Here is a 24,793-nt window from a genome sequence, read left to right as displayed (position 1 = left end):
GTACACATGGTAGAACTAATTATTATTATAACACTAAATAACAACTAACTATAACTAGAAATATTATGAACGAATAAAATGGAGTTTATCTGTCTCAGGCGTTGGAGCCGGAGATGATTCCGTCTGCAGCCGTTGGCGGTTGAGAAGGAACTGGCACCGCATGCGCGACCCGATGGAGACTGCTGAAGATTTTCCGAGCTGCGGCACCGGGGCGAGCCCAACACCTACGGTGGAGCACCCACGGGGACCTTTCAAAGAAGAACTGGTTTTCTCAGGCTCACAGAAGGATGTGCCACAGACTGGACACTAAGATAAAGACACAAGATAATGCCAAGATAACTGAGCTTTGCTGCAACTCCCAGTGAAGTGAAGGGGAGTCATTCCACAGACTTCAATCAGGTCATGGAAGTATATGGAAGAAGTAGTGACACGGGGTTGGCATGGGATGTGAAATTGTTCTTGAGGCTCAGGTTGGACAGCCAGAACACCTGGGTTCTGTTTGTGGCTCTGCCTGAGCCACTCAGCCTGAGCCACTCAGGCCCTGTCACTCAATGGTATTTAGTGGCTAACTTCCATTGAAATCAGCCTTTCTGTATTCCAGATGCTACAGATGTAAAATAGGGAACTATCACATCTCTATAGCCGCGTCTACACGAGCCGGCTACTTCGAAGTAGCCGTGCCAACTTCGAAATAGCGCCCGCCGTGTCTACACGTGGCAAGCGCTATTTCGAAGTTGAAATCGACGTAAGGTGGCGAGACGTTGAAGTCGCTATCCCCATTAGGAGATGGGAATAGCGCCCTACTTTGATGTTGAACGTCGAAGTAGGGCACGTGTAGACAATCCATGTCCCGCAACATCGAAATAGTGGGGTCCTCCATGGTGGCCATGAGCTGAGGTGTTGAGAGACGCTCTCTCCAGCCCCTGAGCTCTATGGTCGCCGCGTGCAGCAGCCCCTTAAAGATCCCTGCCTCCTTATTTCCTGCACAGGAAGCTGAAAGCTCGTGCAGGCAGCAGCACAGCCACGTGCTCAGCCTGCACGTCCCTCGTCAGCCGCAGCCCACCACCCTGCACCCCATGGCATCCATCCAGCCGGGGAAGAGGCATCAGGGCCCTCCTGGATGGAGGCCAAGATCAGGGACCTGCTGGGGCTCTGGGTCGAGGAGGAGGTGCTCCAGGTAATGAGGAGCAAGAGGCGGAATGCAGATGCATTCACTCGGCTGGCTGAGGGCCTGGCTGCCCGGGGTCACCCTGCCCGCACTCCTGACCACGTCAGGAGTAAGGTCAAGGAGCTGCGGCAGGGTTTCACCCGGGCCCGGGACGTGGCCAGCCAATCTGGGGCCACCCCCACCACTTGCCCCTTTTATAGGGAGCTCAGGGCCATCCTGGGCCCCCGGTACACCTCCTCCTCCCGGCCACTCTTGACACCTCGGCCGACGAGCCCCAGCAGTACCTGGAGACGGAGTCCGCCCCGGAGGCAAGCCCTGCATCCCAGGGGCCCCCCAAGAAGCCCAACCCGGGACGCCGGAGGAGGAGGAGGGGAAGTCCTCCAGTGATTGGGGGGCTCCGCATCGCCCTCCCGTCCCGCAGCTCCAGCAGGGCGTCCGCCCAATGGGTGTCCCCCGAATGTGGGAGCGGACCATCAGGTATGTACCCCCCGGTGCACACCCCCGGGGTTAAGGGGCAGGGACAAGAGACATGACCAGGGCCCTCCACATGCCCAGATGACCATGGCCCCAAGGACAGCAGTGGCATGTCCCTCAGAAGAGTGCATCAGTCCCTGCCCCCCGGCAGGACAGCGCCATGCACCATCCCTGGGGATGGGGGGGGAGCGGAACCTAGGGTCCCCCGTGGGGGTGGGATGGGACACCCATCATCATCATCAGCATCTCCCGGGGACGGGGATGGGGAACCAGCAGCAGAGGGGTGGGGGGACAAGGGCCACAGGTCAGGGCCCACACTAATGGCTGTCTCCACTCTTGTTCCCCCGTGTTCCACAGCTGCACCATCAGAGGGCCCGGAGAGCGCCGGTGAGGTGTCCGTGGTCCCGGAGAGCCCACCGGTGCCATCCCAGCAGGCCAGCCCCTCAGCGGAGCACTGACCAGCCCCAGGATGAGGCCGGTGGAGGAGCCACCTGTGGACAGCCACGGACCCCCAGCTGCTCACGACCCTCCGCCATCAGCTGGAGGTGTCAGAGCGGTGCCTGCAGGTGGAGGAGCGGCAGCTGGAGCTCCAAGAGCGAGTGCTGGCCTGGCACCAGGAGGCTTGCGGGGGCCTTCATGCGCACTTTTGACTGCATTGCGCAGCACCTGGCCCCCCTGCCACGGCACCCACCGCTCCACCTGCCATCCCTCCACCATCTGCCACCCTGGGGCCTGCTGCCGAGGGGGACCTGGGGCCTGCGGACACCGGCCAGCCGTATTTGCCAGTTCTCTTGGCCCCCACCCAGCCTTGACCAGGGCTCCGGCTGAGACGTGGGTTGCGCTCCCCAACACCAGGCGCTGGACATTAGGGTGCGGGGCCGAGGACGTGACCCCCACCCTTTGTACATATTCCCCCATTTGTAAATAGTTCTTGTTGGACCCCCATTTTAGTAGCTGCCCCCCCCATGTACATAGTTCCCCCCTTTTCTTCTGTTAATAAGAAGGTTGCAGTATTTTGTTTGAAACAACTTTTCCATTTATTTCAAAGAAAAGTGTTGGGGGCGGGGTGTGCTCTCGGGTGCTCTGTGGTGTGGGCGTGGGGGCAGGGAGTGTTGTGGAGGATGTGGGGGGTGCAGTGGGTGGCTCACCCACAGCTGGCCCTGCCAGCATTCACCCCGCAGCCTGGTCAAAATGGGCCCGCAGGGCCTCCCGGACCCGGATCCCCTCAGGGTCGACCTGGCGACTGGGGGCAGCAGGTGGCTGGACGTCAGCCCTGCCAGCCTCCACAGCCTAGCCCAGGAAGAAGGCCTCTCCCTTGCTGTCCACCAGGTTGTGGAGTGTGCTGCACGCGCCCACAACCTGGGGGATGTTGGTGAGGCCTGCGTCCAGGTGGGTGAGGAGACACCTCCAGCGCTCTTTGAGGCGGCTGAAAGTGCGCTCAACCACCTGGCGCACATGGTTCAAGCGCGTGTTGAACCGCTCCTGGCTGGCTGTGACATGGCCTGTGTAGGGGTGCACGAGCCAGGGCCGGAGGGGGTACGCTGCGTCTGCGACGAGGCAGAGGGGCATGGTGGTGTCCCCCACAGGGATCTCCCGCTGGGGGATGTAGGTCCCCGCCTCCAGCCGGCGGCACAGGCCCGAATTTCTGAACACCCAGGCATCGTGGGTGCTGCCAGGCCAGCCAACATAAATGTCCAGGAAGCGGCCCCGGCTGTCCACCAAGGCCTGGAGGACCATGGAATGGTAGCCCTTCCTATTGAGGAAGTGTCCTCCGGGGCATGGATGGAGATATGGGTCCCATCCAGAGCCCCAAAGCAATTTGGGAAGCCCAGGCTGGCAAACCCGGTGATGGCAGCATCCGGGTCCCCAAGCCGCACGAACCTGTGGAGGAGCAGGGCACTGATTGCGCAGACGACCTGCAGGGGAAGGACATGAGAAAGCACCAGTGAGGGGTGTGCAGAGTGTGTCTGGCCCTCCACCCCTTGGCCCTCCACCCCTGGGCCCCCCCGCCTCCCCCCGAGGGCTTCCCCCCCAGGTCCTCTTACCTCCATGAGGACAGCCCCGACGGTGGCCTTGCCCACGCCGAGCTGCTGCCCTACAGATCGGTAGCTGTCTGGAGCAGCCAGCTTCCAGACAGCGATGCTGACCCGTCTCTCGACGGTGAGGGCACGTCGCCTGGAGGTGTCCTGGTGCCGTAAGGCAGGGGTGAGCCACTGGCAGAGCTCCAGGAATGTCTGCCGGCTCATACGGAAATTCCGGAGCCAGTGGTCATTGTCCCACTCGCCGAGCACCAGCCGCTCCCACCAGTCCATGCTTGTGGGGTAGCTCCACAGCCGGCGGCGTGTGCGGCCGAGGCGGGGGGGGGCACTGGGAGGGCAGCAAGGTCTGGGGCTGCTTCCTCATCCCCTGGGGGCAGCTCATCTTCCTCAAATAAGATGGTCAGCTGCCTCCTACATGGCACTAAGCAGGGCAAGCACCGCTCCTCCAGGGGCGGGTGTGGGGACCTCTAGCTGCTGCTGCTGCTGCTGCTGCTGGGGGTCCATGCTGCTTCCACAGGGTGTGCATGCTTGTGGCTCTGCAGACCACATGCTGCGCAGGCTGTGTGTGTCTGGGAGGGGCCCTTTAAGGGAGCGGTTTGCTGTTGCCCGGGAAGTGCTAGTCTGCCCTGTGACCCTGTCTGCAGCTGTTCCTGGCACCCTTATTTTGATTTGGGCCGCTTTGGTGTGTAGACGCTCCCCTGCAGCGCCTACTTTGATGTAGTGCTGCCCAACGTCGACGTTGAACGTCGACGGCACCAGCCCTGGAGGGCGTGTAGCCGCTATTCATCAAAATAGCTTATTTCGATTTCGCTACATTGAAATAAGCTATTACTTATTTACTATGAATATTTTCCTCTTAATTATCATTTTCCATCTGAGGGGCTCAAAGCGGCAGGCAAACCTCATTGAACTGAGCCATACAGCCCCAAGTCACATAGGCTACGTCTACGCGGGGATGCTACATCGAAATAAGCTATTTTGATGTAGCATCCCCGCGTAGACGTAGCCTATGTGACTTGGGGCTGTATGGCTCAGTTCAATGAGGTTTGCCTGCCGCTTTGAGCCCCTCAGATGGAAAATGATAATTAAGAGGAAAATATTCATAGCAATTTGACAGAGCTGCTTTGTACTTATAACATTCAGTACAGCCACCAGGCAGTAGAGTAACATCAGGGATGCCTTTGGCCCACAGCTTCAGCAAGACAAAGCAATCTGAGACTCTCTGAAAGCCGTTTTTCTGGCTGCACAGCGCCACTCTAATGTAAGAGCTTTATTTCTGCCCCCCAACCTTGTCAGAATGAAAGGGAATCCTTCCTGGGAGCGTTTAATAGGTGCTCCTGGGATCCCCATACTTGGGAGGAGGATGTCACACAAGCAGAGGTTATTTGTTTTGCTGTTTGTCACTAGCTCAGAGACTTCATTTCACTGTGCTTCACCCAGAAAGATCAAACCCTCTGGCCCTCACAGAAGGACATGTCTGGCTGGCTCCAGATTCTCTTCCTGCTCTTTCCCTGTCTCTCCCACTGCCCCCCAAGTTCACTGGGGGATTAATGAATAGAAGAAAATATAATTAACTCTTTCTTATACAAGAGAAGCATGATTATTTCCTGAATTCCTTCTCGCTCATGCCCCATCTCCCTGAAGCGGAATAACACAGATGTCTATTGAGACAAGTAGAACATGCACAAAAAACCAATGGAGCAAAACCAGGCATCTACTCAATTCCAAGTGATTGTTATTTTTTGCTCAGCCACTGAAAAATTGTTACACAAAGGACTGCTTTAGCCAGAACAAAGACAAGTTTCTGCCTTGTTTCTTTTGTTGTAAGAAATAAAAACTGCTCATCATGCTACACCTGCCTACTGACAGGTCTGAGATTTTCTCCTAGGCTGGCTCATGGATGGAGTCAATATTTTTGCTACCTAAGAGAGAAGATCATAACAGTTCCTCCTGTTTTGCTGTATTATCTTGAGGTATCTTAAGTGGCGTGTCAATGTTAAGCCAGGTGTAAGCAGCAGTGTTGTAAGCCTGGAAAGCTGCATCCTGCAAGCTGAGCAAATCATTCTTAAGGGGGAGTTATTCACTAATATTTGTGTCACATCCAGTTTGACGACATGAGACCTAAAGGGTCAAACTGCCGAAGACATAAAAAGAACCTTTCCTTGTTCTGCCTACACTAGAATTTCCAGTTGTGGTAATTAACATGCTGAATGCTGGATGAAAGTTCAGTGTAGACAGACTCTGCATTATTTAAACCTGCTTAGAGCAGGATACGTTTGGGAATAATTTCAAGTTATTGAATTCACTGCAATGTGGGGCAGTCCAAAACACCAACAGCAAACTGGAGTCTTGTCACACCGACATCAGTGCCAGTACTGGTAGGGAAATGTCACTGCAAGGCCTCAACTTCAAAGTATGCAGGAAAGAAAGGGATGGAGTCCCAGCTTAAATGGGATCCAGAAGCCAGTGAGCCGGCAATGCTGCTGTATACTGTGGAAGAGTTACTCAAGAAAGAAAAAGGGCAACTGGTTGGCTGAAGACCTGTCGCTGGCATTCAGAGCTTTTCACCTGTAAGACATTGGTTCAATCTAGCCCAGGTTAGTGAGCCTGGAGGTTAACATCTGCTGCAAAGTTCACGTGGAGGATTTCCAACTGCCTGTCATCACAGAGTCTCCCCAGCAGAAAATCTAGTCTTGTTCTTCCACTAAGGCAGCGGCTCCCCAACTTTTTCTGGTTGTGGAACACTTGGATGTCACGGTGCTCTCTGTGGAACACTTCTTCTACATCATCATATTAACTATGTGGAACATTACTAATGGAAAATATTTCGTAAGCATATTAATTAAATTACTGTATAGTAAACACAACTCAACAATTAATAATGAAACCAGACATTAACAAAATGAGTATTGCAGGAATGACAGATAAAACAAATAAAATCAGCACACTTACTTAACAAATTTAATGTGATGGATGAGCCTGCTGGGATGAACAAAGGCGCCTGATATCAGGTGTGATATCTAACAACTGAATCTCCAGTTCATTCTCTGCATCCAGTTTATTTCTGTACTTTGTTTTTGGAGAGATGTACCTGGAAAATCTGGTTTCAGAAAAATAGGTGGTACTGAAAGGCAGGGTTTTCAGGAGAGCTTGCTTAGCGATATCTGGGAACTTACACTGGTCTAAGGCATCTAAGCTATTAACAGACACAAGCGATGACTTAACTAAGTAAGCACTTGTTGCCTGTTAACAAGTGGCAATGTTAAGAAGATCTGCTTACTGTATAATCATTTCAAGAAAACTGTAAAATTGAGAAAATTCCCTCCCAAAAATCTTTTCCCCTGAGAATGGGGAGGAGACAGCCATTACTCAATTTCAATGGCGGAACACTTTGCAATAGCTCACGGAACATCAGTGTTCTGCCGGAACATAGTTTGGGAACCGCTGCACGAAGGACGAAGACATGTGTTTGTTGGAAAATGGTTTGCACAATTTATATTTCAAATATTCCGCTGAGCCTCAAGCTGCTTCCCTGGCAGCAAACCCATGATGTAACTCTGAGAAGTCTTTCCTGCCAACACTGAACATTTGCTCCTGGGTGATGCAGTGGCTAATAGGACAGTAGCTTTGTCTTTGCTGTTCTGATGGACAGGAACATACTCTTTGTTAGCTGGGAACTGACGTGAAAGATGCCTGAGTGTAACTGTCTGCCCCCTTTGTGAAAGGAGTTTGGCACTATTTGGTTTAAACTGGAGAACCAGACAGAAATGGAGATGGTGGGGAAACAGAAACACTACAAGGAGATGCCAAAAAGGCAGAACCTGTGACGAGGAAGATGCTGATTTTACTGTGACCCTTTTTAAATATTAAAATACAGTTGGCCACCTGGCCCCTTCTGAAAACAAACAAAAAGTCCTCCTTGTCCTCAAAGAGCTAATCAAGCACTATCTTCTACCCTGTGTTTACAAACATAAATAGACTCAGGATAATCTCTTCTTTACTAATAATCCTAAAGCCCCATCCTCTGGTCTTTGGCTTCCCTGATCACGTAGCTGTCGACAATGGAGAAATATCGCATCTTTTCTTTTTGCATAAGGGGTTTTATTTTGGTTCTGTTGTGCTTTGCCATCAAATGCTGGCCAAGGCCCTTCCATTACAAAGGGGCTTGTTTGAGTAATTTAGCAGAAAGGTTCATTCTGACAACATTAATGAAAAGATTAACCAGGGCGTCTACAGTGGAAAGCACAGGATATGGAGGGAGTAATTGTAGTGTAATAGCAAAAACACTGCATGGATCAACAGCAGCTTAACATCCAAGGGTCACTATTTCTTTGAAAGTATAGTTAAGTCATGCAGTTGCATTAATGTTTGGTAAAAGCAATTCATTTGCTTTCCTGTTATAAATGCATGATGAATTGGCTCTGAAAGAATTTGATCGATACATTCAATTCCCTGAAATTCACACTGAGTCATTAACACCATTACTGTTGTGTATGGAGCCATGCTAACCAGCATACTGGGCCACACAGATTTACATAAAATGTGTCACATTCTCTTTATCTGCAGCCACTAAATGCAGCTCTGTTCAGTTCTTTTCCCATCTCCGATTTACTGTTGCCAGGAGTGCTCCCTGTAAGCTGAGTGCTTGGGCGGCTGCCTGGGAGAGGCTCAGCTGTTGCCCAGCTGATTAGCAGCATGCCTACAGGATGTATTTTCTATCTGTGGTGCACATCTGCACCTGCCTTGTGCATATAAAATTTATTCCACCCAATGGATGGAGAACACCGGTCACTGCGCTTGGGCACTGGCTAGGCAAGGGAAGAGCTGTAACTTCTGTTTTGCTGCTAAACTCCACATTATTACCATAGCTTCCTCCCAGCCCCCTCCTGCCTATGTCTGTTGTCCACCAGTCGCACTTGTCTATTGTGAGTGGCCTCGCACAGAGTTTGCCTTCTTTCTTATATGCTTGTACAATGCCTAGTATCAGGAGGGCCCGGACCCTTGACTGCGGTTCCTAGACCTTTAGGCACCATAGCAAAGGCAGCTTTTAAAGAGTGATTTAAAAGAGAACAAAGTAGAGGTGCTAGTAATGTTGAAGGGAGTTTTCCCAGGCATGCAGGATGGCAAAGGAGAAAGTGGGTCATCAAGGTCAATGACTCCATACATGAATATGTCCTAGTCTATGTCTATATTGGCAATCCAGCAACAAAACTTTTGATGTTCAGAGGTCCGAACACACCCCGCCGCAATACCCCAAAAGACCAAAGCACTGCTGCGGCAAGTGCCGTTATAAACAGCGTGCTGTCAGCTGGAGTGCCGTCCTGCAGACAACGCGAACACCACTCGCTGGGGGTAGAAGCATTCTGCCAGCAAATGTGCCAATAAATAGCGTTATGGCGCCAGGTCTGTCTCGTCACGGCTGTCGCTCAAAGCTGCGTAGTGCGGACCAAGCCTTAGGTAGGATGGAGCTAACTGACACGGGGCCTTCAAGGCAAAGACGAGGAGCTTGTGTTTGCGGAGGGCAAGGGGGCGTGCAGGAGCAAGACACAAAGGGGTGTGTGATGTGGATCCCCCCCTTTATACTTCTCGGCAGCGCAAAATAGCCAACTTTGGAAGCATATGTGCTTAGGAGCCTTTCCCAAACTGTTCCAAAATAGAGTCCGCGCACCTTAGGGGCAGGGCCAAATCTACCCCGCCGGGCAGGGACCATAGTGACTAAAACATAAAGTCACCAGTAACATAACAAAATTCAGCTCCAGTCCCTCTCTCTGGCTGGTCCCAAAGGCCACCCTTGGGACCTCCCAGTCCACACCCTCCAGCACTACTCCTGCCTCCATTTCCTCTGTCAGGGAAGGAGCTGCCTGAGACAGCAGAACCTGATTAACCCTTTCCAGCCAGATGAGCCCCTGCTAACAGGGTGTTTCAGGCCAATTCTTCCCACCTTACTTTCCCTCATCTGAAACAGGCAACGACAGGATCTTAAACCAACCATGTATAGCAACAGCCTATATCCAGCAACAGGATCAAAAGATACCCCACCATCACTGCCTGTAGACTGAACACGTGTACATCAACCATTTCTGGTTTGGGCTGCTTGCCCACTGCAGACTGTATTGATGTTAGTCATTGTCTCCAGTGCCAAAGCTTGGCTGTAAGCCCCTCTGTCTCCTCCCTGCACAGCATACACAACTCCTCATTCTTACTTTCGCAAACATCCACACAACACCACACCAATATTAGACTAGCTCTATAGTTCATAGCATCTCAGCAGACAGCTCCACGTCACCACCAGTCACTCAAAACAGACCCTAACAGAATTAAACCTGGGTCTTCTACTGCATAAGTGAGCACCCAGAACAGCAGACTCTCCGTTCTCTACGGAGCAGAGCAACTAATGTGCATAACATGTTCTCAGAGAGTTCTCAAGGGTATAGCTCAGACTCAACATTCTCAACGGCAAGTTCTGACTTTTGATGGCAAGCCAAAAACAAAAATAAAAACCGCATACCCAGCAAGCAATACGTTTAAAAGAAGTTGTTTAAATTCATATTTCTAGCTGAAAGTGTGCAAATTTAAAAAAGAAAATGTTTCAAATAAAATTGCTAGAACTTTGACACTTCTTAAAATATACATTTTATTATTTTCTGGTGTTTGTTGTGAATGTTGCATTCAAATGGTGATGGTACAGAACCTTTACAAACATCTGGATTTTTTTTTCCATTGCAAAGGAAAATACATAGGCTATAAAATGTTGAAATTTGTTCAATATTTAGTTTTACCCCCCTCATCTATGTGGTGGAATGCTTCGTAGAAATACCGTATAAAATAAGGCAGATTTTTGATGGGAAATTTAATTAGAAAATTACAGGGAAGAAAAAAATTAACATCCCAGCTTATTATTATTATTCTTTACCAAGAGTAACAATGTTGGGAAGATCTTGTGGTCATCAGTAGGGTGTGAGAGAGAACTGCTGGAGTTCTGGTACATATACACTATGCATTTCTTGTTTATTTTACTACTCTTCAGTGAGATCTTTTAATAAAACTTATTTTAATTAACATAAAATCAGACAATGTTTAAACATACACATCTATCCTTACAGTGCAATAAAAATGTGTCATTGTATAGTATTTTGTATTTGCATTATGAAAATAAAAGGTCTGTACATCAATTAAATGCATATTGATGAATATGAATCATGTAAATTTGTAATGCATCTAAAGTTGGCTTTGGCTTTTTAAGTATTTATAAATTCATAGAAAATATTGAACATCTAACAAAATAAATAAAACATATTTTAATAATAGATGCTAACGATCAACTTCAAAAATTCTTGTTATTTTTTACATTTGCTACTAAATTTCTTTAAGAGAACTCACTTTCAGTAGTGCTCAGAAGTGAATGATTGCAACTTCTGTGATGTGAAAAAATAGAGTACATCTATTTTTCATAGATCAAAAACTCCTTCATGAAGAGTTGCATTTTAAATGTCTGATTGGTATACATAATTGTTCTTAAGTGCTTATAAAAAGCATGGAGCTTCCTCACAAAAAGCTGTGAGTCATTATGACCAGACACCTCTTCACTTTCAGTTGAGGACTAAGCAAAATCTTCTGTGGAACACCCCTTTTCACAAGGATTCCTTCAAGCTTCACATACTAGTATGAAGATAATGCAAAAATATGTTCACTAACAGACCCTCTTCAGTACAGACACTGCAGCCATCCAGTGTAATTCAGCTTGATAAGTTCATTTCATTTGAGTCCATACACGGCAGTTTGCAGCAGTCAGCTGCTGACCTCATGTTCTCTTGAATGCAAAAAGTCCACAAGCACATGGGTTAGCTTCACTGTAATACTGAAGGGATCAGAACTAACTTGGAAGTCACACGAACCGAAGTGAGCTTGAGTAAATATGCACCTGGTCAGGTCAGTTACATGCGGTGGCCTTGCTATTCAGGTGGTGGCCGAAGGCTCCGCAGCTTCTTATCATCTAGATTCTTCCAGTATTTAAAATTATTGTCCAGATGCTGCATCAAATTTGGCAGGTCTGCAAATGCTAGGAAAAGAAAGGACACAACGTGGTCAACCAGCAGACCTGAAATGGTTCCGCGAGTCTACTTGCTTAAATCTAATTTGAAATATGTGAGGAACATAGGCGGTGGGTGAAGCTCCAGCTGTGGAGCCAAGCGTCACCAATCCCACCCTGATCCTTCCTGGCCACCTGGAGGGCTGGGTTGCCACCATGCGGCCCCAGCCCCCCTGGGTGGTAGGGGAGCCAGGCTGCCACACCATGGTCCCAGCCTTGCCAGGGTGCAGGAAATGTAGGCAATTTTGGGTGGGCAACGCTTTCCCTTGCCAACATAACCTGCTGTCCATGGACAGAAGCTATATTAAATGGGATTGTTTAAATCTGTTCCATTGATACTTGAAATGGGTCTTGTCTTATAGCTCTCATCATTACTCCTCCATCTTCCCAGGAGAGTTACAACAATACTGTAGGTACATTTAGCAATTGTAATGCAATCAGGAAAGCACCAGTTTTCCACCAAGGACAGAGATATTGTGACCATAATTATTATGCACGATCAAATCCCAGCTGCTGTGCAATTTATGACAGTGTTACCATTCTGACTACCGTTATCACTAATGAGAGCCCTGGAGAAGAAACTGTACTGTAAGTAGTTCTCAAAAATAATTCAACCTGTTTTTATGATACCATTTTCAAGCATTAGAAAATTGTTAAAAAATATGTGGGCAAAAGCAAATATGTACAGGGTGGTAAGAAAGTGAGCTCCCTTCACATACCATGTCCTTTTACAGCGACGAAGGGTCCTGTGGCACCTTATAGACTAACAGAAAAGTTCTGAGCATGAGCTTTCGTGAGCACAGACTCACTTCATCAGCAACTGATGAAGTGAGTCTGTGCTCACAAAAGCTCATGCTCAAAACATTTCTGTTAGTCTATAAGGTGCCACAGGACCCTTCGTTGCTGTTACAGATCCAGACTAACACGGCTACCCCTCCGATACATGTCCTTTTAGGAAAGCAAGCTTAGTCATTTATAGCTAAGAAGAAACTAAATTTTGCCTGATGATCACCTATTAAATGAAGTCATAGGAATTATTCATAGCAACGTGAAAGTACATGTTAAAATTAATTAAGCTATTGGTTTCCCTGAAAACGTAGCAAGTTTCCATATGTTCTTTTTTTCATTTGGAGTCATAATGAAGCAATTTTACCTCCATAGTCTCAAAGGCTATCATACAAAATATATTGTAGAAGCTTGCTTACCATCCCAAGCATCAAACATATCTGTGATGAAGTAATCAATGAAAGATATTTGGGATTTGGGGATGCTACAAGTATTTCTGTCAAAAACAGGCATCACCACCGGCAAATTCTGTCTCTTTTCTTCATCGGTCTGCAAAGAAAAGATCCTGCGATTACTTGGCTGACATGTTCCACCAGTTAATTCCAACTAGTGGCAAAATGTTGGCCACCAACGGGTGCATGCAATTGTTCAATAAAAGATGAGCAAATTAGATCTAATCATGTATATTGTCAGAAACAACAAAACACTGAATAATGACCCCCCATTGGCTCTGACAAAGCGACACGTTTATCATTTTCCAAATCTGCACACAAAACTAGTTTGGTGGCACTTTCAAACTTTTATTTTTTTAAGCTATGACTATGCTGGAGCCAAAGATTCCCAGTTTCCACCAGAAATGGAGTTTTAAACTTACCACAAAGCAGGAAAATTTCTTAAAAAACTTTTCATTTACTTTTGAGGAACACAGAGCTCAATTCAGAATTTGGGCACTACCTGTAATGGGAAAAGACCAGACAGACTCTACCAAACTCTCAGCCTTATAGGGGCTTGTGACAATGTGACCTTATTCCTTACATGCTCCCTCACTAACACCCTTACTCTATATCCACGAGAAAGAGCGATGCATAAGGTCCTCTTCTTCCACAGGGTGTGACCGGAGTGCATTTTTAGGCAAAACAAATTGCAAATTGAACAAGCTGGAAACTCCCATGTGTTCACAGACATTGCATGTTTACTGCTGATGCGTAACTAATATGAAATATAAACTAACAGAATAGTGTGGCCTTCATATCTTGCTTGGATATAAGTAGAGTCAGTTTGCGGTTTCCTTCCATTCTATCAAAAGATGTGCTGGGGTAGAATTTCTAGCCTTCTGCAACTACCTTACCTGTGCAAAGTACTCCTCAGAGATGCGACCAGCCCACTCAATGCACTGCTCTAGAGGTCTGCATGGATTGGAAATATCAGCGCACTTTATCAACATGCGTTTGATCAGTATGCGATTTTCAGGAGACGTGAGAACATTTTTGACTGAATCTCCATCACCATTATTACCCTGCAACATTTCAAAATTACAAACAACAAAATCAGCATTTTCTGTAAACAGGCAGTAAAACATTTTCTACTTTGGGAATGTGACCAGTGTATCCCGAAGGGAGCCCTGGTGTGCTCCACTGAAGACAATTCCAGGTGCTCACATGCATTAAATCAAGAGGAAGGATGGTTGTGTGGCTGAAGCACTGGCATGAGCCTCTAGGGCTCTAGGTTCCATTCCTGGCGCTGTCACAGACCTAGGGCCAGAGCTTGGCTAAGTCACGGAGTCTCTTTGGGCCTCCATTCCAATCTCAGGAGGTGCTGGGAGGGTAAATAATTAATGTTAAGAGTCCAGCGACTAAGGCAATGTAACTACACAGACAAGTGTCCTGTACGTTCTCGGTCATAAACTGAATTTTTTGAGTAAAAATGTGAATGATCAAAGAATGGGGGCCAGCAAAACTTTGGCTCCTAGCCCACCCAGGTAAGCTGGTGGTGTGCCAGTACATTTTGTTTTCCTGGACTATTGATGCACATGGAGCCCCTTAGCTCCCAGTGGCTGCAATTCACTGTTCCTGGCCAAAGGGAACTGAGGGAAGCAGTGCGGTTGAGGGACATGCTGGCTGCCACTTCCCATTGCTCTCATTGGCCAGGAACAGTGAATTGCAGAAGTGGAAGCAGCAAGACTCTGTGCCTGCAGACAATCTGGGTACACAAAAATGTCTGGACACACCAGTAGCTTACCCTGATGGGCTGAGCAATGGTGTTTGCCAACCCCTGAAACATACAGTCAACTTATGAAAGAGCTGGGGTGTTTTCTCATTTTTGCCCATCCATCTTGGGGGGTTGGCTTATAAATGAACAAGCTAAAGGAGGAGTATATATGGTATAAACTTTTCCATTGCAAGATTAGGAAGCTTATTGGAAAAAGTATTCACAAAATCATATCCTCTTCTCTTGGCCGTCGCTTGATCGTGAGCAGGACATTGTCATGTTACCCTCTTATTTGCGAGTCCGTTGATGGCTGATCAGCCCAATTCTGGAGTTGCAGATCCTATCACAGAAGGAACGGGTGTTGGTAACTGCTGGAGGGGCAAAGGGCAGTTTTTGATGCTCTTTTCTTCTTCTCCTTGTCTGCACTGTGGCAGGACCTCTCAAATTGTGCCACCCTCCTCATGGATTACTGTTCGCCACTGGCGATGGCCTTGGGCAAGGTTCTCTCAAGTGTCGACGCCGATGCTGCATTTTTTCATGTGTGCCTTCAGCGTGTCCTTAAATTGCTTCCACTGGTCCCCAATGCTCCTCTGACGTTCCTCCAACTCCGAAAACAGACACTACTTTGGGAGGTGCTGATCAGACTTCTGAACCATGTGACCAGTCCAACAAAGGTGTTAATGAATAATAATGGATTCAATGCTGGTCATGTCGTACTCTTCCAGGACACTAGTGTTTGTGCACCTATCCTCCCAAGAGGAATTTAGGATTCTCCTGATGCAGCATTGATGATATGATTCAAGTGCCTTCAAATGACACTTGTATGTTGTCCAGGTTTCACACGTGTAGAGTAGCATTGGAACAACCAGCGCACGGTATACAAGGAGCTTTGTCTTGGGATAGGTGTCCTGGTTCTCGAAGACCCTTTATCTCAGGTGGGTGAAAGCAGAGTTTGCAGAGCTCAAATGATGCTGGATTTCCGCATCAATGTCGACTTTAGTGGAAAGATGACTTCCAAGGTATGGGTATGGGTATGGGAAGTGCTCCACATTTTCCAGCAGTTTTCCATTGACTTCAATAGACGGTACATGAGGTTGTCCCATCGCAAGGGTTGGTGGAGCACCTTGGTCTTTCTGATGTTCAGAGTGAGTCCAAGATTCTCAGATGCTTCAGTGAAGGCAATTAAGATGGTCTGAAGGGCCATGGGAGAAAAAGCAGCAACCATGTTGTCATCTGCATACTGGAGCTCCATGACTGAGGTCGTGGAGGTCTTGCTTTTAGCCTTCAGTCGCCTGAGATTGAAAAGCTTCCCATTCATTCTGCAGACAAATCTTCACGCCATCAGGAAGCCATCAATGAGGTGAGTCATCATCGCCTGATTCTTGTTTTGACATCAAAGGGGTTGCTTTGGAATCTGATGTTGCTCAATACTGTCCTGTTGTCATGAAAAAGCCTTAAGACGGTAATGGGGCAGCTGATCTTTGAGACAATGGTTCATGGAGTGCTACAATTGACTGAGTTGAATGCTTTGGTCAGGTCAATGAACTCACGTATAAAGCTTGGTTTCGCCCACAGCATTTTTCTTGCCGTTGCCAGATGGCGAAGGCCGTGTTCACTCTTCCTCAGAATGGTTGGAAGCCACAGTAAGATTATGGGAAAATTTCTTCTGAGAGTGGTAGGAGTTATTTTGCAAGAATCTGAGCTAAGATTTTTCCTGTCATTGCCAGGAAGGAGATGCCACAATCATTTCCACAGTCTGACTTGTCAACCTTCTTGAAGAGACTGACGATCAGTGTGTCTCTGAAATCTTGCAGCATCTGCTCTCTGTCCCAGATCTTGAGAATCAGGAGGTGGAGTTGTTTGTGGAGCTGTGGCTCGCCTTCTTTGAAAATTTCTGTGCGGATTCCTTCTAGTCCTTGTTGCACTTCATCACTTTAATGGCAGCTTGGACATCACTCAAGATAGGAAGTGTTGCAAAATCATCCCTATGTGGTTGCTGAAAGATTTGTCAAGGGATTCTAGGATCGTGGTAAAAAGGCAGTTCAAGAGCTCATTATAGCGCTCCCTTCAGTGAGAAGCAAGAGTATCATTGTCTTGCAAGAGTTGGGTACCATCCTTTGATCTCAGGGGATTGATTCCATGATTTCTTGGTCCATAAACAACTTCGGTAGCATGGAAGAAACCTCTTGTATCATTGATGACTGCAAGACGCTGGAGTTCTCACGCCTTCTCAATTGACCACTAGTTTTTTGGAATCCTTGTTTTATGTTGAACTTCTGCCTTGGCTTTGGTATGTGCTTCTCTCTTCATTGTGCAGTGGATATCACTTTGCAATGCCCTAAAGACTTTCTTTATTGCCTCAATCAGGTGTTCAATTTCCACATTTTTCTCATCAAACAAGTCCTGATGTTTCCTGAACTGGTACCTGATTGTTTCTCCACAAGTGCCAATGATGGCATTTTTCAGTTGACACCAGTGTTCTTCCACATCTTCAGGGTGTACTGTCGGCAGCTTCCTTTGGAGTGCTATCTGGAAGTCACTTTGTCTGAGGGGTCCTTCAAGCCTTGTACATTGATGTTTCATCAGATCTGGTTCCTCTGACTTCTCTGGTGAAAATCTTAATCACCATTGTGGATCAAATAAGGTGGTGATCACTCCAGCAGTCATCAGCACTATTCACTGCACGTGGGAGAAAATCATCGCACCAATCCCGAGTGTGGATGATGAAATAGTCTATGAGGTGCCAGTGCTTTGACTGAGGATGTTGCCATTAGGTCTTAAATTTGTTTTTCTGGTGGAAGAGGGTGTTTGGGATGACGAGTTCATGTTTTGCACATTTCATAAAGAAGAACATTCCACTGGAGTTGCTGTTGCCAACTCCTTTTCCAGTGGTAGTCTGCCAGAGGTCCACGTCTCTTCTGACCATGGCACTGAAATCCCCCAAGAGAATAATCTTGTCTTCTTTGGTGATGTCTTCTAGGACTGTGTCCAACTGGGTGTAGAACTTCTCCTTCACATCACCTTTGGCATTTAGAGTTGGTACATAAGCACTGATGACAGTTGCCTGTTGGTTTTTGGCAAGCATCAAGTGGAGAGTCATGAGACGCTCATTGACGCTGACAGGGACTTTAGATAGGACCTTTGTCAGTTCCTTTTTGATGGCAAATCCTAGTCCATGAATTCATTTTCCTTCCTTTGGGGTTCCTTTCCAGAAAAATGTGTACCCTTTACCTTCTTCTCTTAGCTGTCCTTCTGGTCTATGCCTTTGTGCCAGAGCACCTATATTGATTTTGAATTATCACATCTTGTGGGCGGTAATTGCCATGCATCTTTCAGCCTGCTCACTGGCTGGGTTGTCCATTAGAGTCCAAATATTCCATGCTCCAAAGTTTACTGCTCAATTTTGACTGCATAGAGGTGAACCCACTGGAGGCAGTTATCCATTTAGGAGGATTGAGGTGGACTACAGTTCGGGTACCTTTTTTAGCCCCCTGCCCAAAATCACTTAGAATTACATCAAAACAAAAAAGCAGTCCAGTAGCACTTTAAAGACTAACAAAATACTTTATTAGGCGGTGAACTTTAATGGGATAGACCCACTTCTTCAGACCATAGCCATACCAGAACAGAAGAAGTGGGTCTATCCCACTAAAGCTCACCACCTAATAAATTATTTTGTTAGTCTTTAAAGTGCTACTGGACTGCTTTTTTATTTGATAGAATATAGACTAACAGGGCTCTCTCTCTGTTAGAATTATGTGTTAACACTGGAGCAAACAACTGTTCAGCAAAAAGCTAGGACAAGATGTCTGCCCGTTCAGTGCTAGCGTGTCTTATTATCATAAGTACAAACTACTGCAACAGCAATACTGCTCCCATTCCTTGCACACAGCTTTCTCCCCTCCCCCTCCCTCCAGCCTCCTGACTTGCTTGGATCATAATGCAAAGCATCTGCTTTTCTGAGACTTCCTCACTATCAGATAACTCGTTAAAACCCCAGCTTTTGATTAGCTTTATACTACCTTGCAGTTACAGAGAGGCTGGCAAAGGGACACTTGTTTAGCATATGTGGCTATATTTGGACCCCAGCCTACACTGTGCGTCTTTCCGTCCAATGGGGACAGGTCACACATTGAGGCCCGCAAGATTGGATTGGACTTTTACGAGCTAGGGCTGAAGCTGTCACTACAGAGGAGCTCTGATTAAATGTGTTTCTAAGGGTAGGGCATCAAGGGTAATAATCCACTGAAAAGAGCCCAGCACATCTTGAGCTGTTGCCTAGGGGGTATGGCTACGCCGCAAAAAATACCTGCAGCCACGAGGCTCAGAGCTCTGGCTGGTCCAGCAGGACGAAAAACAAGTGTAGGCCTTCATGTTGTGTTTGGAGCCCAAACATCTCCCCTGCTATCTTCAGCCCTCTGACACGAGCCTGGGTCACTTACCCCATATCTGAGACTCACTGCTGTGGGACTTCTTTATTTTTTGCATTGTAGATGTAGTCTGAGTTAGCTGGGACAATGGATTAAAATGTGGTGCCATCAATAACATTTAGATATCACTTGCCATACGTAAATCTCTAAGGCTGTGTCTACACTAGCCCCAAACTTCGAAACGGCCACGCAAATGGCCATTTCGAAGTTTACTAATGAGGCGCTGAAATGCATATTCAGCACCTCATTAGCATGCGGGCGGCCACGGCGCTTCGAAATTGACGCGGTTTGCCGCCGCACGGCTCCTTTTCGAAAGGACCCCGGCTACTTTGAAATCCCCTTATTCCTATGAGCAGATGGGAATAAGGGGACTTCGAAGTAGCTGGGGTCCTTTTGAAAAGGAGCCCCGTCTGGACGAGCCACGTCAATTTCGAAGTGCCACGGCCGCCCACATGCTAATGAGGCGCTGAATATGTATTTCAGCACTTCATTAGTAAACTTTGAAATGGCCATTTGCATGGCCATTTCGAAGTCTGGGGCTAGTGTAGACATAGCCCAAGTGTTTCACAAACAAAGCAAAGTCACAGCATTTTCCTTTGATACCTGGGTAAATTAAGGCTCAAAAAGGTGATGTGACTTGCCCAAGGTGACACAGCCGGTCAGTGGCCAAGTTGGGAATATAACCCAGCTTCCATTGTTCCCAGAGCAGAGTTAGATTCGCTTGTCCACTGTGTCTCCACACAAGCTTTCCTTTCCCTAATTTTGTTCACTGTCCTCATTTGATTTCTATTGACCTTTAAACACAAAGTGTGGCTGCTGCAGATGGAGTAGTCACTTTGCTGCTCTTTCACTGACCTAACTGTACTTTGGAGTCAATCCACCCCCACCTGAAGTCAGTGGAAAAACTGGATGAGGCTGTTTGTGAGGAATGCACAGGTGACGCATAATAGCGCATCCCCTTCCCATCCTTCTTTAATACTCTCCTTTGCTGCTTACAGAAAACTTGACAATGGCTAGGCTGCTCGTGTGCAAAGACCACAGCCTATTAGGCTGACCAGTATTGTTTTCTTGTACTTCTCCATCTTCCTCAATCTGTTGTATTTGGGCTTATATTTTGGTTGTAAGCTTTCTGGAGCAGGGACCATCTTTTGTTGTATGTTTACTCACTGCCTAACACAGTGGGGTTGTGGTCCACACCTTGGCTATCTAGCATCATGGCAATCATTACTACTTACAACAATAATAATCCAGCCGAGTCTTACATCTCTCTGTGCAAGAAGTACCAGCTAGGGAGAATTCCACACTCCATTGCACAAAAGTAAACACCACAGTGAGGTCAGCCAAGGTGGAATCTAAATTTCCATTGTTCTGAGCTTTTACTCTAGTGCACATTGTCAGTTACATGGGAGAAAGTTCCTCCTGCTGAGCCACACTGATAAACCACAACAGAACCAAGTTAGACACTGGCCAGTTGTGAAGTCCCCACCAAACCAAACCAAAAAACCCAAACTCAGCTAAATCCCTCCTCTCTCCATTTTGTTTCAGGTGTGCAACTAAATGAACCAGTAAAGCCAAATGTGCAGGACATAGCTAAACGGTGACCTTCTAGTTTTATACTTTGTGGCAAAGTAGAGTGATGGAAGAATACTTCTTCCTGGCAACATATAAACTTGAACTGCTGGAAACAATTAGAGCCCATTCAGTAAATGCCAGTAGAGATCAACAGGCACATCTCCAAGAACAGAGAAAGGATTTTTGCTTTTGTGATCTGGAACATGTCCAAATCAAAGCTATGGCTCTAATCAGAGGATGTGGCTGTCTCGGGAATAAACTAACATAGCATAGTTCTAGCATCCTCTGAGAGCACAGAGGTGTCTCTGCAGGCCAGATCTAGGCTTCCTGTCATAGCTCAGGTGACATCATTAAGGGAAATAGGAAGATAAAGTTTTCTGGAGCTGGGATGGATTTTGCTGGTTAAGACACAGAAAGAAGACAGGGAGCAAACCTAACAACTTCTCATAAAGGCCCACTGAACAAATACGTACAGAAAGCACTACAAAAGGGGAATTGTCCCATCTGGAACAAACAAGCTGGCAGTTCGCCGACAAACAGTCCGTTGAGTCACAGCTGTGATCCGAAGTCAAACTCAGAGAAGCACCAAACACAAGGGAAGGACTGCTGGAGCGTACTCCTGCCAATAACAAGCATGGCAAATGCATGGTTTTGCCCACTCGGGCATTGAAGATCTTGGTACAGGAGTCTGCCATTTGGAGACATGCACCGCTCAAAGGAGGCAAATGCTCCAATTTGATTATTTAAGTAAAACAGCAAATTAAGTCTTATTTGCCTCCAAAAAATCTGCACACAGGTCAAACTGCTGGAAATGAGATCAGACCCTTGGCACTGGATTTGCCCCTAAAGTCAATGGGGCTGCACCAGATATAAGCCAGGGCAGTATTTAGACTTGGTTTGACTACCTGTACGTGTGCAGGGCCTGTCACTGCTGCCATTTGATCTCACAGAGGAATGTGGCAGGGTAAGCGTCTTCCCCCAACTCCGACTGTAGCTGCAGAAGCAGTGAGCACAGTGTGGTTCTAGCCTACTGTGGGGCTATGCTCACAGAAAGGAGCAACGCACCAAGCAGAGGTGTGACATATTTTACTCCTCCTCAGAGGAGGAGCCAAGGAGGAACTGCGTTCATAGTTTGGTCTGCTCTGGGGGCAGTGCACCTGTGTGCTACACTTCCCTTTGTCAGAGCATCTGGCACACCCTCAGACTAGCCCTTAACAATCATTGTTACGCTTCTGTTGCATTCACAGAAGCTAAGCTAATGTAACACCTCACCTGGAAGTTCAGATGGATGTTGTGCAGCCTAACAGACAAAGGGCCTGGCTTACATTTCACAGGGGTTTATTTATTTAACGTCCACTTGGGGGCGCTATGTTAGTATTTTAAAAACTCTTTATCTTTTTATCTGTCCAAAAGGATCCCTCTGTTCCAAGCACTTACAATAATTACTTTTGTTATCCAAGACTACGCTGTGATTGCCCAAAACCCAGTCACAACCCCTTTTATTAGAGGAACAAAATAATATTCAGTATCAAATCTGTGCTGTATAACAATTTGCAGAAGTGCATTTTGTATCTCAATGCTTATTTATGAAAAGTTTGGATACTGTTGACTTCTGAAACTCATCCAGAGTTTTTGGTTCTCCTGCAGGAGTGGGTGGATGAGGTTCTATCGCCTGCCACATGCGGAAGGCCAGATTAGATGACCACAATGGTCTGCTCTGGCCTTAAAGTCTATGAAAGTTATTTTTTCATGATCGTTAAATTCCTGGAATTGAATAGATTCATTCTTCACTGGTTTTACTAGCAATAAGTTTCCATTAAAATATCTATCAACCTTTTCCCAGTAACACAATTGAAGTGCATCTGATTATTTCTTACCATCATTCTTAAGTAAAATATAAATTGCGATAAAAATATTGTGCAAAACATAAATTACCAAATAAATTACCGAAAAGGCAAAACTGAAAGGAGACCACTGATCGTTTAAAGGTATAACTTTAGCCTGGTCCTGCTGCCTCTTATTAAGACCGACTGACATTATCAATTACAGGTTGAACCACTATAGTCCAGAACTCTCTCATCTGATAACATCCATATTCCGCCATGATTTTAGTTAGCCAGATGACCACTTATCATGGCTGTGGCCAAGCTTCCCATGGTCACAGAAAGTTTGCTTACAGACACCAGTTCTGGTTCTCAGTGTTCTGTGCTGTTATTTAGCTCTAAATTATTCCTAAATGTCTTCTAAGAGCTCAGTAAGCAGTGGCCATGTTGGTAAAGTGCTAGACAATACTGATCTCCTGTCGTCCAGCAAATTCTCTTATTTGGCACTGGTCAGGTCCCGAGGGTGCTGGATGAGAGAAGTTCAAACCTATATAAGATACCATGTTTTCAATTGCTTGTAACTTTACCAAACTTCAAGCATTTGGTCTGAAATTTTCCCTAGCTGGTATATTCTTCAGGCTGAAATGTCTTGGAAAGTTCCAGCCAAAACAGTTCAGACTATTCTAAAAACAAGGTAAGCAAAAAAAACAGTCAGTTTTGCCAATATTCAAAAATTCTGGCAACCTTTTCCTTGAGAAACTCTAGGGCCCCCATGCTTTGGGGTAGGGTCTTGAAATGTGACAGGGAGAGGCCTTTGCATCAAGGATTCACTTTTCCGTCTCTATGAAGATCAGTAGAAACTTGCTAGAGCTTCAAAGCTTAATTCCTGTATGATTCCATCTAAGATTCTTTTTAGATCTTGCTACAGCCTGGATGTTAGCAGGTCTTTCCTTGTAACCGAACTTTCCTGATCAAGTCCAGGTCCAGAACTGACAGCAGGAAGCCTGCCTCTGCCCTGCTGGCAATGACACCCCCACTCCTCAGTGCTTCAGGGAAGAAAGCTGCATGATTCAAATGCAGAGGGGACAAGAGCCAGACTTGAGAGGGTTGGGGGTGGAGGTTATGCTGGGACAAGATCCAGAGTGTAGGTGGAGGGAGCAGGGAATTGGGACTCACTGAAAAAGGAGAGTGGCAGCAGGAGCTATGCGAGGGCAGAGAAGATTGGAACTGGTGGGGCAAGCAGACTGGGGCTGAGAAACAGTGAGTGAGTGAGAAAGGAAGTGGGCAGGGAGGGAAAACAAGTCATAAAAGGAGCCAAGATGTGGGTATGGGGCGGGCAGAACCAGGAACGGAGCTGCAAAGAGGTTAGGACTGGAGGCCAGGTGCTGGAGGAACACTGACTGGATGGGAAAAAAATCCCAACAACAGTATATGATTGTGTAACTAAAGACCATATCACTGCGCAAAAGGTAGTATGTGCAGAGTAAGGTTGTATGTGTCATTCTGGCCATTCCTAATTTTTGAATGCCGGACTTTGCAACCTTAATAACATTATTTTAATGAAGTTTTAATAGGCACTATAGCTATATGAGCAGTCACATCACAATATTTAGCTGCTGAAATGATCAAAAAAATACACAAAGTTATGTGAACTTGGTCCCGGGGGCGAAAGTAACATTTTTTTTTTTGCAAGTACTGTTGCGTCAGAGCCTCTTCTTTCGGATGGGGGTGGGGAGGGGCAGTAGGCAGCTCATGGCAAGGGGTTGGAGGGCTGTGGTATGATAATATCTGTAAAAAATTTAAGTGTGGGTGGAGCCCATGGCAAGGAGCTGGGATATGTGAAGGTGTGGGGGAGCTCAGGGCAGAAGCTTGTGGTGTCTGGAGTGTGCAAGAGGGATTGTGTTTAGAAGCTTAGTTTTGCTTATCTCTATCTCTTGTGCTGTCTGTGTAGAGCATGTCTCTCTCTCTCTCTCGCCTAGGAAGGAATTTGTGTTACTTGCTTTAATGTCATACGATTCCCAAACAGTTTAACTATAATCCAATGTGCCTGTGGGAATAGACTGTGGGAAAGTGCATAAGCTACTGAGATGGCTTGAGAGGTTCAGAATGTGTTTCAGATTAGAGGAACACTGGGATTTTGCTGTTTTCGTGCCGAAGAAGGGTGCCAGACACTGAACCTGCTTAGCTAGCCACCCAGCTCCTGT

The 24,793-nt window shown here is 46.8% G+C and overlaps 1 protein-coding gene across 4 annotated transcripts in view; it reads right to left on the bottom strand.

Annotated features, from left to right (window-relative positions):
* Positions 1-10,303: 10,303 nt before the first annotated feature.
* The window catches only part of PDE8A (phosphodiesterase 8A), a 196,579-nt gene continuing 182,089 nt past the window's right edge, over positions 10,304-24,793 (bottom strand). For 2 of the 4 annotated variants that reach the window (XM_075006288.1, XM_075006292.1), the window contains 3 exons: positions 13,905-14,072; positions 12,976-13,105; positions 10,304-11,740 (listed from right to left, as the gene is read on the bottom strand). In XM_075006288.1, the coding sequence (XP_074862389.1) occupies positions 11,634-11,740; positions 12,976-13,105; positions 13,905-14,072 (405 nt within the window). In that variant the 3' untranslated portion in view covers positions 10,304-11,633. Of the gene's footprint in view, positions 11,741-12,975; positions 13,106-13,904; positions 14,073-19,206; positions 19,274-24,793 lie in introns of those variants that run through there. The other 2 variants (XM_075006290.1, XM_075006291.1) reach the window with 2 other exon arrangements.

This window comes from Carettochelys insculpta, chromosome 12 (assembly GCF_033958435.1).
Source record: "Carettochelys insculpta isolate YL-2023 chromosome 12, ASM3395843v1, whole genome shotgun sequence".
NCBI classification, from domain to species: Eukaryota; Metazoa; Chordata; order Testudines; family Carettochelyidae; genus Carettochelys; species Carettochelys insculpta.
Note: the sequence above shows the minus strand (reverse complement) of the source record. Positions and strands in the feature narration are given on the sequence as shown.